The sequence below is a fragment of the Echeneis naucrates genome, chromosome 21, assembly GCF_900963305.1.
Source record: "Echeneis naucrates chromosome 21, fEcheNa1.1, whole genome shotgun sequence".
In the NCBI taxonomy this organism is placed as follows: domain Eukaryota; kingdom Metazoa; phylum Chordata; class Actinopteri; order Carangiformes; family Echeneidae; genus Echeneis; species Echeneis naucrates.
In genome coordinates, this window is record NC_042531.1 from 8,645,494 (window position 1) to 8,660,038 (window position 14,545).

Here is a 14,545-nt window from a genome sequence, read left to right on the forward strand (position 1 = left end):
GCACCCATTGAGCTGTCAGCAGCAGCCAAAATAATTGAACTTTTTTGATCAGATTGTAAATGATTTGGTTTGACCTCGGTGGCCTCAGGTCTCATCTTTTGGTTGCTGGTGATCAGCAGCGCTGCGCTGTGTTAGCAGATCTGCTGATGCGTTCACGGTGCTGACCTGCTGTTGGACTGAAGTTCATTTTGACTTCTGAGCTGGAAACACATTCTTGTTTTGTTTTATTTTTTTCTAACGCTTGTAAAATGGACTGCGATGAATTGAAGGAGGCCTGAGTTTGACCTGAGTGCTGCTCTTCTTGTCATTTTACAGCTGAAGCTGGCAGCACAGCTTTGCCCGTGGGCCTCCACTTTTCTTCACAGGGAGACTGACAGCACAATTGAAGCTGCTTTGTTGATCCAAGTCAAACAGCCCAAAGGTCATTAAAAGGAAAGTACAGTACTGGAGGAGAGGAGGGGAAATGATGAAAACGAAAGAAAGGGGCTGCTTTAATGAGTGAAACACATAATAAACGTTGACAGTAAATAAAACGACACCCATATTAATCTAATCAGTGTTTTACCCATCTGGTCCTGATGCTCGGCTCTCATTTCCTTGTGTAACCTTGTTTCTGCGGTGGTTTGCTTTGATTTTGTTTATCCTGACTGGGAGGCACTTTTTGGAAATGTAGTTGGTGAAGTCATGGGAGTGCTGTGTGGTCATGGGGCAGAGTGGGCACTGTCGCTTCCCGTCGTCTATATATACCCTGTAGAACCGAATTTGTGTGATAAAACCGCAGTCACAGATTCGATTCTAGGGGAGTATATGGTCGATGAAAAAACTTCGATTTATTGACTTTAATCAGGGATGTTTTTTTTTTTTTTGGGTGCCTGATGGGCGGTCAGAGGGCTGCACTGACAGTGCTGCTGCTGAGTGAATGAGAGTTCATCTGACAGCTCCACACATTTCAGAAGAAGAGCTCAGGGCGTGTTGGAAATCTGATGCAAAATGTTAAACGCGAAAATAAACATAATTAGGAGAAGGAGATTTGTGTTTCAGTTTAGCTCAGTGTGTTGGAATGAGATGGATTTAGTTTTTAAAAAAAAAAAAAGGGGGGGGGGGAATTAACCCTGAGCTCTGTCCAGCTGTAGCTTTTCTCTTCCGTGGCTGCTTTCTGCCTCGACATTATTGATTCCCAGAGGCTGCTGCTGCTGCTGCTGCTGGCCAATGGGCTCCTCAGACTCCTCTTTCAAAGGGAAGGGAGCAGATGAAGTGATGAGATTGGTGTAACTTTTGGATGACCCCATCCTGACAAAGACAGTGTCCATCAATTGTCCCCAGTCATTATTCGCTGCTTTTATGCCAAGGGGCTTTTTGTATCTTTTGTTGGTTTCTCTGTTCAACACAATGCCTTCAAGTTAAACTTTAGAAACTGATACATTTTATATATGGGTGTATAAAACAATGTTACACCACTGTATGTTTATTATTATTTTTATTTTATTCCTTTGGAGTCACACATTGATGGGCTCCTGTGGTTTATGCGTATTTTTCGGTGCATTCTTCCAGCTTTTTACTTTCTACTTTCTGAAAGTGCAAACAGACGTCTTTGTGGCAATGTTATTATTTTTTCCCCACCAGGGTCTAATTTTGGTTCATCTTAAGTCAGATAAAATTGCTCTTAGTTGTATGTTTACTCGTGTGTGGACTTGCATCACCTCCATTGGCCGATCTAGTCACATGGTTCGCTAACTTTATTCAGTTGACACCAAGTAGGAGGGCTCTATGGAGGGAGGAAAAAAAGACAACTCGAGAAAAATTAGTATTTTCTACCTTCAGAAATTAATGGCCATGAGTTCGTATATGGTGAACTCTAAGTATGTGGACCCGAAATTTCCTCCGTGTGAGGAATATTCTCAGAATAACTATATACCTGAGCAGGGCTCGGGCTACTACAGTCCACCGCAGGACACAGACTTTCAGCATCCAGGGATCTACCCTCGGCCAAACTACACGGAGCAGCCCTTCAGCTGCAACACTGTGCAGGACTCCACAGTGCAGCAGCGGGGTCATGTGCACGAGAGATCCGGCCACCAGAGCCCCTTTAGCGCACAGACTGAGCAGGGGCCCCCGGTGCCGGTGTCCGGTCCTCGGACTTGTGGACAGCAGCAAAACACAAAGAGCCAAAATGGGATACAAGCCAAACAGCCAGCAGTAGTTTACCCCTGGATGAAGAAAGTCCACGTAACTACTGGTAAGATTTCTCTTTCTTCTTCCTCCTCTTCTTCTCTTATGGACCAACTGAGACTTGCACTTTAGAAATCATTCAGTGCAATATTTATGGGAGTCTTTGAAGGGCCTCGCCAATTACACAAGTCATAAATTTTTATAGCTCAGGAAATAGGCCGCTAGGTGAGCGCCTGAAAGCTCCTGCAAACACACATTGACCGCTTGTAATGGCGCTTAAATCTGCGGCAAATCTGCTTAAATTCACTTCAAATCTTTCATTATTTCCTGTCCTCGCTTCCCTGAGAATTGTCTTAAAGTTTGAGCGCCCCGGGTACACAGAGAGGGAGAGAGAGAGAGTGAGGAGGGGAGAGAGAGGCTGCTCCTGCATTGTTTTTGCCTGCATGCCACATTGGCCACATTTGGTGACTTTTCTTTTTCTGTTGTTTTCTTTCCCAACAGTGAACCCGGATTACACGGGATCCGAGCCCAAACGGTCCAGGACAGCTTACACCCGGCAGCAGGTCCTGGAGCTTGAGAAGGAGTTTCATTTTAACAGGTATCTGACCAGGCGGCGGCGGATTGAGATCGCTCACACTCTTTGTCTCTCCGAAAGGCAAATCAAAATTTGGTTTCAAAACAGACGGATGAAATGGAAAAAAGATCACAAACTGCCCAACACCAAGGGCAGATCTGCCCCAGCCTCCAGCCATCTGCAGAGCATTCAGAAGGATAACCAGACTGATATCACAGCGTTATAAGGCAGCGAGGAGGTGTCACGTCTCTAGAAATTAACTGTACATAAAAAAGACAAAGGTTGCATCTGACTTTTGCATGAACTGATGTCGTTTTTTTATTTTTTATTTAACAAAAAATGACCCCAGCAGTTTTGACTCACCAGTCAGAAAATCAATCAGTCTTTGTAAACTCAGAGGTTTGCAAGTTGAGCCTCTTTCGGGTTTAATTGCCACACATCGAAACTTCACATATTTTTTTTTATGATAATTTTTTCCCTTTTTTATTTTTGGACGTTTCATCTCTGGGGACTTTTAATAATCAACCTCGGCGGATTTCGTGGATTTTAAACAAATTGTCTCTGCCCTTCTCACGTGGATTCCCGCTGGTTTAAAGGTTGAGACGTCTTTATTCAGAACAGGGAAGCCCTTCGTTCAAAATACACACACGCAAAGTTTATTTCATTTTCGCCCCCCTCCTGTTGAAACTCCACGTTAAACGCACAATAAATAAATCTATAAATATATACATAGGCCTATATACTTGAAGCAAAAGTAATTTGCATAAAGGCACGCCAGACACAACCCAACCTTACTGTTAAAAGCCCGCTGAATATTTCAGTCCCACTTTTCTTTGTGACTTGTATGTTTTTAACTTATTTTGTACAATAAAGCTTTGAAATGTTCTTAGCCTAAATATTATTCCCGAAAACCAAGACATTCCTGTGTGCATACTATTCTGAGTGCCCTTATAAATCTCTCCTGACATCTTTGTAAACAGTGTACATTTTCAGAGGCTCTCTCACGCCATTTAAAACTCTCCCATGAAACATAATTTGTTTCTTGCATGGCATCAAATTGATATTGGATGTTTCTCATCGGAAATAATCAAATCCAGGATATTTAGGATAATAATTGTTTATATTTCTTGACATGATTTCTACGTCTTTATTTATTTGTTTAAAAAAAAGCCAATGTACATTTTCGTATAGCACACATACAATTTTTAATGAAAAAGTATTCGTTGAACTTTAATTAATCTAAAATATTGTGCATTATTAGCATGGCTTTATGCAGAGTTTAGTCTTAGTTAATGTGGGAATATTATAGTTTTTCATTTACAGCAGGTTAACTGGTGGAAGGGGAGGTGGGGGGGTCTTTCACGTCACGTTTAAAGACAGATATTTTTTTGTTTTATACCGTCATTGTCTTCGGACACACACAAACACACACATACAAAAAAGCCCAGAAGCTTTCCCAGTCCGAGGAGGTCTTCTCTTCTTAAGTCTTCACCATGAGAGAGTTGAAAAGGTATTTGAGCCGAAGGTCGACAAAGCAGCAGTGGCAGGTTCATCCAGGGGACACGTTTCAGCCGCAAGGACTGACCCCAACACCCCTGACCCGCCGGACAGGCAGCATTTCTCTCCCAGGCGTTCCTCGCCTTTTCCACAGAAAAAGAAACAGCTCAAAGAATTCAAAAGTAAGATTCAGTGCGTGAAATCCACAACCCCCCCCCCCTACCCCCACCCCGCGTTTTAACAGTATTTATATCAGGCGCAGCCCCCAGACGCTTTGGGTCTGTGCGTTTGTGTCCTCATGTCAATATGCAGTCTTTTTTTGGTTTTATTTTTGTACATGCTTTCTACCTTGTATTGTGCTTTGAGATGTGAGAAGTATATTGAAAAAAAAATAAAGATTTCTACTGATTATGCATTTGAATGATTGCTAAATACATTTTTGTCGCGAGATTTTTGTTTGTCCTGTTCGATAAATATTTTGGCTCTGAGAAAATTTATTTTCTCAGAGCTCCTGAGGCTTTTTTTTTTTTTTACTGTCTCAGATTTCTACATTTTATTTTTCCAGTGGGTGGTTTAGCTTCTTTCGTTTTGTGTCTTTCACAAAAGGAACCGTTTTGTTGAGAAAACATCTTTGCCCAGTGGTAACAGGCGTGTGAGCCACTCGGACCTCCAGCTCCCTTTTGCAAAACATACAAAAGAACCAAATGTTGGCTTCGTCCTGTCATGTCTGAAAGTTAAAAACATGACTATAATATTTTTGCAGAATGAGTGGACTTTGTCTTTGGAGGGAAGATGGAGAAGGAGTTTTTATTCCGCCGTATCTTCCTTTCGTTTGTTCCAAAGCAGCGCGAACTCCGCGCAAAATAACATACCTCCGAAAATGCTATGGTGCTCCTCTACTGTAGCTTTCCAACGTGATTTAGTTTTGTCACCTCTTCTTACATTTCATGATTATTATTTGTATTTTTTTTTCTTTACGTGACTCTGGTTATTGTAAAACACACTCCCTAACGTACTTCGCTGGCCCAGTAAAACTTGTTAAGAACTGGTTTTCCGCTCCAAAACCAGATTAGCCTGATCTACCTTCTCTAAATAAAAAACAGGCATTTATGATGTACAGTCATTCACTTTTGCTTCATATGAACCCCCCCCCACCACCACCACCACCACCAATCTCCAATAAAGTTCAGCCTTTATTGGAGGTGACCCTCTGCAGCAGTGACCTTCCGCCCTTCACGCTGCAGGACCAGCCCTAATCCAAACAGAAGTGGCCATAAACAGACATGTGTAGGGGCAGTCAGCAGCGCTGTCATCCCCGCTGACCACTGTCTGAACAGCCCCCACTGACCACATGGGCCCCGCGGACCTGCCCGGCCGCTTATATGCCTCTGAATGTGTGCAATAGAAAACTTTGTGTCACATGGCCTCAGAGAGAAGCTGAGACGAAGTGAAGCTTTCAATCCTCCATCCTGCCACAAATGATCTGCACATAGATGCTGAGGAGAGGAGAGGAGAGGGGAGGGGAGGGGGGAGTGGAGGGGGTGTGGGGGGCAACTAACCTACCTAATATATATTACTAGTCTTTAAAGGAAACCAGTCATTTCTGTTCTTCATTTATTATTAAAGAGCCATTTAATATAACCCCCCTCTGTTCTGAACTCCCGATATTAACATTCATTGAAAATAAATAGATCAGATCAGCGCTTTCCTGGCAGCTATCAGGTCAGAGCAGCCTACTACAACGTGCAGTGTGTAGCCACACTGACCTACATGTCTGAGCAGCAATAAATGGGAGCCAAAGGCAGTGCCATTTTCAATGACACTGCACCCAGTGCAGGAATACAACGTCGTTGCTCTCCATCCGGCCATATTTGATTTCCAGCTGGTTTCGCAGAAGCCTCTCCTTGCCAGACAACCCCCTAAGATATATTAAAGTGCGCTGTCTGCATTCAGAGATATAATCCAGAGACTATACCACTCCGCTCTCTATTCCAGACCACGTGATTGTCTAAATAATTAATGCAGCACGTCCCCCTAGAAACACGGCGTCGTCATTAATCGCAAGGACTCTATCAGACTTGAAAACTGAAGAGATCCCCCAAGAAAATAATATCCGATACCCGGCGCAACCGTAGCCCCGCACTTTAGCAACACACCCGAACCGATGGATGCTTGGGTAGGTAAATATTTCAGCATTTTTCATGTTGCCCCAGCTGCTAAATGACGATATCAAATGTGGTGATATTTGATAAATTGCTCCCTTTGATGTGTGTGCTCTGAACAGATTTGTGGTTTGTCGCTGTGTGCATGATTGTTTTTTTTTTTTTTTTCTTCTTACGATATAAATTATATTAGAAATGGCCGAATTTTTGAGTTTGCTGTTTTACACATATATCTTGAAAGGGGACTGGTAGGATAGATGGTAAAGAGGAAAAGACAGTGACGTGTATTTATGTATGCTCACTCTGAATAAATGCTCTTTCGGACACATAGCTGAGTGTGGCCCCTGCACTGGGCCCATTCATTCTCTCCCATTCAGGTTTTAACCAATTTGAACCCCAAATAATAATAATAATAATAATTCAAAAAAACGAAGTGTTTAATTTTCTCGGGAAAGACAACATTGCATTTACACATGCATGCTGCGTCTTCTTTCCTGGGAAATTATCCTGATTCATAGCCGAGGTTTTCAGAAGAAGATAAATAACTTGTTATTTATTACCTCCTCCAGTTTTGCAGAGCAGTCTATATTTATATAGACGAGATGATCTCATTTTGATTTCTAGGAGGTAGCTGAAGTTTGGCCAGGCTGACAGTTCCAGCTCCTTGTAAATCATTCTCAGTAATTCCTGAAAGGGTGCGAGGCTGTTGGGGGGTCGAGCGAAAACTGTAAATCTTTCACTTTTATTACCCCCTGAACATATGCTGCACCGCTACCAGTCCTGCACCTCTTCTTCTTCTTCTTCTTCTTCTTCTTCTTCTTCTTCTTCTTGGTAAAGACAACCCACCGCTGAAACAGCCGACGCTCTGCGATTCCAGATCAGCCTCTTTCCAATGTATTTATTTACATCGTATTAATCCGTGCTATTATTTTATTTCATTGCCTTTTCTCCGTGATTAATATTGAAAACAATGCAGAGGCATGGCTCCCTTACTCTTTGTGTTTCAGCAGACGGTGAAGACAGACACAACAAACAAAAGATGATAATGTGGTTTATTTGAATACAATCCAGTCCCATCTGGAAGAGGAAGAAAAAAAAAAAACCCCAACAACTTACAATTTCTTCCATAAATCATTTTCCAAAATGAACACCCCACATAATTGTAGTTATTGAGCGACTAATCAGAAAGTAGTCTGGTATTGTTAAACAATATCAGACAGAAATGCGCGCCTGTGGTGCGTTATAGGCCCATTTCACAGGTTTTATTGCGAAATTCCAGATAGTTTCTACATGTGGACAAATGATGTTAAAATCCCCTGAAGATTTAAAATTTCAACACTTCTGTAACATCCAAAACGCACAGATCATTTTACGCAAATGCAATGCCACAGGCTGAAAACACACCGGCCCAGTGCAGCACGGGGAAGACTACATCTTTATTATTAGTTGCCAAAACCAAAGCATATCTGCTTTGTGTGTGTGAGAGAGTGCAGGCGAGATGTAAAGCTCTCCGTTCAGGGGGAGATGAAAAGGAAATAGGCAGTGGAACATTTTCACACAGTTGAGGAGGAAATAAACGCCACCCTTTATCAAAATGGATTGGTGAGGTAAGGCTTGCTTGAAGAAGAGAACAATCACGTGAACAAATATGCTTGTATCTTAAGGCAGCGCCTTTATTTGTCACCATAAAGCTTCCGAAACACCAAAAAACCCCCAATGTTAGCTCCATATCTGCACAGGCCTCCCCGTTCCTCGATTCCTGTAGATTTCAATGTATGATTGATTGCCAGGGATTTTTTTTTTCTGGAATAAGGATACCTTGTTGGCTTTTTATTGGTAGCTGAATGCGAGTCCTTCCATTCTTTCGGGAATACTGTCTCCACTGGTATATGGAAATGTCTGAAAAACAGCAAGATCAGGTTTAGGACAGCATTGTCTGCAGACAAAGGGTGAAGGATTTATTCTCGAGACTGCGTGGAAAGGAGCTGAGACTGAGTGGGAAGCTGCTTTATGATGAATTGATTCGCAGGTAAGCAGCAACCTTTAACCACGGGTTAATACAACGCCGGGAAATACAGACGTGATTTATTCCGCTCAGGAAAGAGGTGATGCTTGTTAATGTCGCTCTCACCGGCGACCGCGCAGATATGGAGTCCAGAGCTGCCTCCTCAAAGGCAGATTCATATTTATATCACTTTTTTCCTCAAATATTATCGACACGTTGAGCCGGAGCTTTGCCCTGCAAGCTGCTGCTGCTGCTGCTGCTGCTGCTTCCACCTTTCGACGGAAAGCGCTTAAAAAAAGCAGAGGAACTTTTCTATTTGACTGTCGGATCGTAAATCACATTAATTTGTTGTCTTATCGTCACAGTGGCGTTTGCCGTGATTTATGTGGTTTCAGACTGTATGGCTTTGTTAACCTGAAACGTTATATTAAACACGAATTCATATTGGATGTTTTAAAGGATTGCCGGTTTGGGCAGGCAACAAGGACAAAGGCAAATACTTAGATTTCCATACTATTTGGACACTTCAGTGTTTGAATTGTTGGGTCCACTGTGGCTCATGTGCTGATTTTCTCTCTTTAAGTGTCTGCAGAGGAACAAACACCAGGCCTGAGCCGCAGAGACGATACAAGCTTATCTTTAAGTCGATTATTCCCGTTTTAATAACAGATTATTCAATCATTGACAATTAATTCGAAATTAATTCATCTTTATGAACAATAAATTCGTATTAGCTGCAGAGTTTGAGGTGAATTTCCGCTGAAATCCATTTTTGTCTTTTGATGCAGAAAGAAAAATTCCCGCATTTTGTGAACAGCCGATTTTGAGCAGAAATCTGGTATTATGTTGGATATTATGAGGCAACGTTATTCGGTGTATATTTTTCAGCTGTCCCACCACCACTCTGCTGTCGTTTAACTTGAAATATTAGTGGACTTTGAAGGGATAAGCGCAGATAATAACACTCCACATTGAGTCCGACCCATTGTGTGAAGTAAACTTACCGTAACAACGCGTAGGCGAAAAACACTGCTGTCTGAAAAGAGGACCATGTCGGCTACTAGCAGCCCCAGTGTGCCCAAAAAGCACTTGAGGCGCAGATTATCGACCAGCTTTAACAAATATTCCACATCCGAGGGATTTTAAATCTCCATCATATTTAAAATCCATTATCCGCAAATGCAAACAGGAAAATGAACAAGGTTTCACTTTCACGGTGGAGGCGAGGAAAAGAAAATGAACAGAAAATGAATTCTGTGAAGTTTAATTTCTATTTTGTGGCCGTCGGCAGAGAGCCCTCTCTGCTCTGTTCACCACCGCTCAAATGCTGCTTTGGATTTACTTCATACTTGGTTCTTTTACTTGCAGCCAAACTGCTCGTTGTTCATTAAACTTTGTCTTAATGCTGAATGACCCAAGGGTCAACTAAAACAGCTTATGGCTGCTAAATGTTTGGTCTCCTCTTTGTGCGCAAAAGTGCACATGTAGGAGTTTTCATTCTCCAGCAAATAAAAGCAGAGAGTTGAAAAATATATTTAGGGCCATGTGTCATATTTGGTCTACTCTGTTTTCCACTTCAGTTAAATGAAACAGTCTGAAACTGTCCAGAAATAAAATTTTATTTCAATATTGTTTACTTGAGTTATAAATACATTCCTAATATATTTATATGTATTTAAGCCTAATTTTTCATCTTTATGTAAACACTATAACCCACAAAATCACTCAAAGTTAAAGACCACAGTCTGCTGCGATTCCAAAAAATAGATAAAAAAAAAAAATCAACAATAAGAAGATGTTTAAATTTCATTCTATTTCCCCTCCAGGTCGAGGTGAGAGCAGTGATGAATGCGTGAGGGAAGTGGGAGAGATCCGCGCACATTTCGGTGAGTAACACTTCTTTAATGAAGGCAGCAGACAACACAGCCAACTGCTAACCAGGTGAAAGGGTGATTTGTTATTAGGCCGAACATTAGCACTCTCAGACTTTCACAGGAGGCTTAAATCATGTAAACAGACATGAGGGATGACTTTAACTTAACTTGGATGTGTAATTATTTACGCAGACCAGAGTCCCATTTAAATATGAGCCCCTTATTTCGTTTTGAACAGACTCGCCCGCATGAAGCTTAACGAACTAAACATTCATTTTTGCAACTAACAAAAATTTAAATATCGCAACCCCCGCCCCCCTCTCTCAAAAATCACAGACATACATGCAAAAGATGAAATAAAAAAAATTCACCACTCCATTCCCAGGATTTGCCCATTTTAGCAGATGCGCCTTCGCCAATATCCCCTGCCTGTTTTTTTCCCCTTTTTTAAATAATATTTTGGAGATCATCTGAAGCAGCTCCGGTCTTTCACCTCGCTGTTTGGCTGCAGGAATGGAGGCATCATTTATAAACCGGGCCTCTGTATGGGAGAAGTCGCCGAGTATGAAATTCTTTCCCTTGCCTTCCTCCTACGCTCGGTTTTACACTTCTGAGGGCTGAGAGTCCTGAGGAGTGTTTTGCTTTTCATTCCTCTCTGAGGCCGTTTACAACCATAACATTTGCGGTCATAAATTTTGCCGCGGTCCACACTGACAGGTGCAATTGTTATGCACGGCGCAGACTGCGCCTCCTCCAGCCACCAACATACAGTAGAGAGCAGGGCCCTCTGATATTTTAGTTTCGGCCTGCTTCAGATGCTGACATGCTTTCTTCTGTTATATTTGTGAAATAAATGTAGCTGCTGGGGCAAAAAAAAAAAAAAAAAAAAAAAATCCACCGGAGTATTTGCGTTGTTTTTTCCTCCCCAGCTGTATCTGAGTCTTTGAATTAAAGGTGAGTTTTGAATGAATGGGACAGAAGAGGGAAACAGAGAAACCGGCCAAAATATATGGGTTGATGCTAATGAAATATTATATTCAGCTCCCTCCCACCCCCACCCTCACCCATCCATCCAACCCCTTCCTCTCTTACTCTTCTCTCCGCTCTCTCTCTCTCTCTCTCTCACACACACACACACACACACACACAGCTATCACCTACATCCCGGTGCTGATATTAATAAACAGTGCAGGGCTTCAGTATTTAACATCTTGGATGTCTAATCATGTGATCCAGCTGTGTGTGCGCGGCCTTGGTGGGCTATATATTACTGCTACAGGGAACAATGCATGACGGGCTTTGTCAGACCTTGTGATTAGTGAAAAGGGCATTGTGTGTGTGTGTCAAACGCTGATTCAGCTGATTTCTGAGGGACCCCTAAAGCCTCCCAGAGGGTCACTTTTTGGCGCAAGTTAAACTTTAACTGTTTTGTGCCACAAATGAATCAGATGAGCATCTCGGGTCTGAGGGGCCGTTTCACTGTTATGGACAGTGTGGGGACAGTTGGTGCTTTTGTGGTTTAGCAGCTACAGCCAGAGTCTGAGCTGCTTTATTGAAATCTCACACAGGAAACTCGGGGGAAGGTCCATGTCTGATGGCTGAAGGCCTTGTTCATAAATGTGCAGGTGAATCTGATGTATTTGGTCTCTGTAGGTCACAGACTGGAGAGAAGGTGGGAAGCATCAATCACGTGAATAAAGAACACACATGCCATTGGATAGAGCTGCTTTGGCCTGAATCCACAAAATGCAGAAAGCAACATACTACGATAACTCTGGACTTTTTGGAAGCTACAGCTACCCTAAACCAGACTCCTACAACTATGGCCCCGCACATCAGTCCTACCCCACCTCCACCATTGAGACTGACTACCAGGGCTCAGTGTGCCCCATCCAGACCTCTGCTGTCCGGCCACCAACTCTCAAAGACAGTGACCTGAACGGAGACTGCATGCGGCAAAGTGGCAGTCAAAGCAACGGCAGCAGCCAATCCACGAGCATCGGGGAGCAGCAGGCTCCTCCACTGTCCGCATCCTCCCCCAGCTCCAACACCCCGGCATCCCAGAAGAAGAAGTCTCCGTCCGGTAGCTCCTCCAGCTCCGCCACACCAGCCCTCACAAAGCAGATCTTCCCCTGGATGAAGGAGACCCGGCAGAACTCCAAACAGAAGAGCAACAGCTGCACCTCTGCAGGTAGAGACCATGATGGAGAAGTGGGTGCATGTGCATGTGTGGGATGGTGGGTGGAGGGGGGGTGAACCTGTGACATGGCCCTGTTGCGTTTCTGAACTAGTCGTCTTACTATCAATAATATGGCCCAAAAGACAATAAGATGCACTTGTTGGTTTGCAGGTGGTGAGGTGAGTGATGAGAAGAGCCCCCCCGGACCGGCCTCCAAACGGGTCAGAACTGCTTACACCAGCGCACAACTTGTGGAGCTGGAGAAGGAGTTTCACTTTAACCGATATCTGTGTCGCCCCCGGAGAGTGGAAATGGCCAATCTGTTGAATCTCACCGAGCGCCAAATAAAGATCTGGTTTCAAAACAGGAGGATGAAATACAAAAAGGACCAGAAGTCTAAAGGGCTCGCTCACTCCCCCCTGGGGCACTCCCCGGACAGGAGCCCGCCGCTCAGCGGCCCCAATCACATTGGATACTCCGGGCAGCTCCAAAACGTGAGCAGCCTCAGCTACGACGCCCCCTCTCCCCCGTCCTTCGCCAAACCCCAGCAAAACATGTACGGTTTGGCCGCGTACACGGCACCCTTGGGTGGCTGCATCCCGCAGCAGAAGAGGTACCCGGGCTCCGAGTACGAACACCACGGCATGCAGAGCAACGGCAGCTTTGCCAACGCCAACCTGCAAGGCAGCCCCGTTTATGTGGGCGGGAATTTTGTTGATTCCATGCCAGCCTCGGGCCCCATGTTCAACCTCGGCCATCTTCCCCACCCCTCATCCACCAGTGTGGACTACAGCTGTGCCGCCCAGATCCCAGGAAACCACCATCATGGACCCTGTGATCCCCATCCCACATACACAGACCTCACCTCTCACCAAGCGTCTCAGGGAAGGATTCAGGAAGCGCCTAAACTCACACATTTGTAATATGTGGTTTGTGTGTATGTGTGTGCGTGTGCGTGTGTGTGTGCGCGCGTGAGTGAGTGTGTGTGTGCCAAAATTACGTTGCGCTCTTTTTATTACCTCACTAGTCTAATAACTACACTCTAAGCGAGTCGTGTGTATTATTACAGTATTATTGATATTACTATTAATGCTATTGTGTAATTATTTTCTAAATAATACAGCTTTGTCCATTTCTCTTGAATGTTTGGGGATGCGCAGAGGCTGACCGGCCTGGTGGTCTGTTACCTTTTTTTTTTCTCAAGTGCAATGCGCTGATTTTTGACTGAATATTTCATGCCGTTACTTGAAGGTAAGTCTTGTAGATCACGAAAAGTAGAAGCTCATCTTTAGAGAGAAAGACTTTTTAGGGAAATTTTCGTCTGTTTTGTCAGGATCTCATTTTTTTCCTCACGGGCATCCTATTTATTTATTTTTATTATTATGCTGCATAATCTTTCGTACTAGCATATAGTCTATTTATTATTTAATTACTTTTGTATTGCACATTATTTATCGTTTATATGCGAGTATTTATAAGTGGGATTTTTTTTGTAAGATTGGACAGATCAGTGCACTTAGAGGTGTTGGTAAAACAGGGTTTGGAAATTACTATGACTCGCAGTGTATTGTTGAGAAGAGCATTTCTAATTGTAAATCTGGGATAAATGGGGCATTTTATAGTGTATAAACACCACTATATGTCCATGGTTAATCTTGTGTCAAACCTTAAGCAAAACGTAGACTATCGACGTATCAAATATTATACACACCAGCATGTCATTTTGTGTAGTCCATTGCTATTTTTTATTTGTCACCCATTGTTATTCCACTCAGTTGGATATCCATAAATTTATGAAACCCTAATGATATTGAAATGTTATATTTTATTGTGTTTAACATTTTGTAAATAAAGTGCTCAAACTTGTCTCTTTCTTTCTTTTCATTTATTTATTGCGTTTTAATGATTTTGTTAAAGCCCCGCAGCAGGAGCACATGACCATCCGCTGCCTTTGCATCACTTTAATTCCTCATTCAGTGAAACTGTCAAGTAACAGTATAGCGAGGAGGTTTATTGACTCGCATCTCTACTGTCCAGTCCAAACAGGGAGAGCCAATCGATAATTAGACACCACGATATCTAAAA

General features: G+C 43.1%; 2 protein-coding genes across 2 annotated transcripts; both read left to right on the forward strand.

Annotated features, from left to right (window-relative positions):
* The first annotated feature begins 1,074 nt into the window (after nucleotides 1-1,074).
* Nucleotides 1,075-4,649, forward strand: hoxd4a (homeobox D4a). Its single transcript, XM_029529980.1, has 2 exons — nucleotides 1,075-2,236; nucleotides 2,671-4,649. Exons 1-2 carry the CDS (start codon nucleotides 1,768-1,770, stop codon nucleotides 2,967-2,969), a joined length of 768 nt encoding a protein of 255 aa, XP_029385840.1. The 5' UTR covers nucleotides 1,075-1,767; the 3' UTR covers nucleotides 2,970-4,649.
* A 3,434-nt stretch (nucleotides 4,650-8,083) lies between these two features.
* On the forward strand, nucleotides 8,084-14,326 carry hoxd3a (homeobox D3a). The gene is made up of 4 exons (XM_029529979.1): nucleotides 8,084-8,431; nucleotides 10,234-10,293; nucleotides 11,935-12,472; nucleotides 12,632-14,326. Exons 3-4 carry the CDS (start codon nucleotides 12,028-12,030, stop codon nucleotides 13,381-13,383), a joined length of 1,197 nt encoding a protein of 398 aa, XP_029385839.1. The 5' UTR covers nucleotides 8,084-8,431; nucleotides 10,234-10,293; nucleotides 11,935-12,027; the 3' UTR covers nucleotides 13,384-14,326.
* Nucleotides 14,327-14,545: the final 219 nt, after the last annotated feature.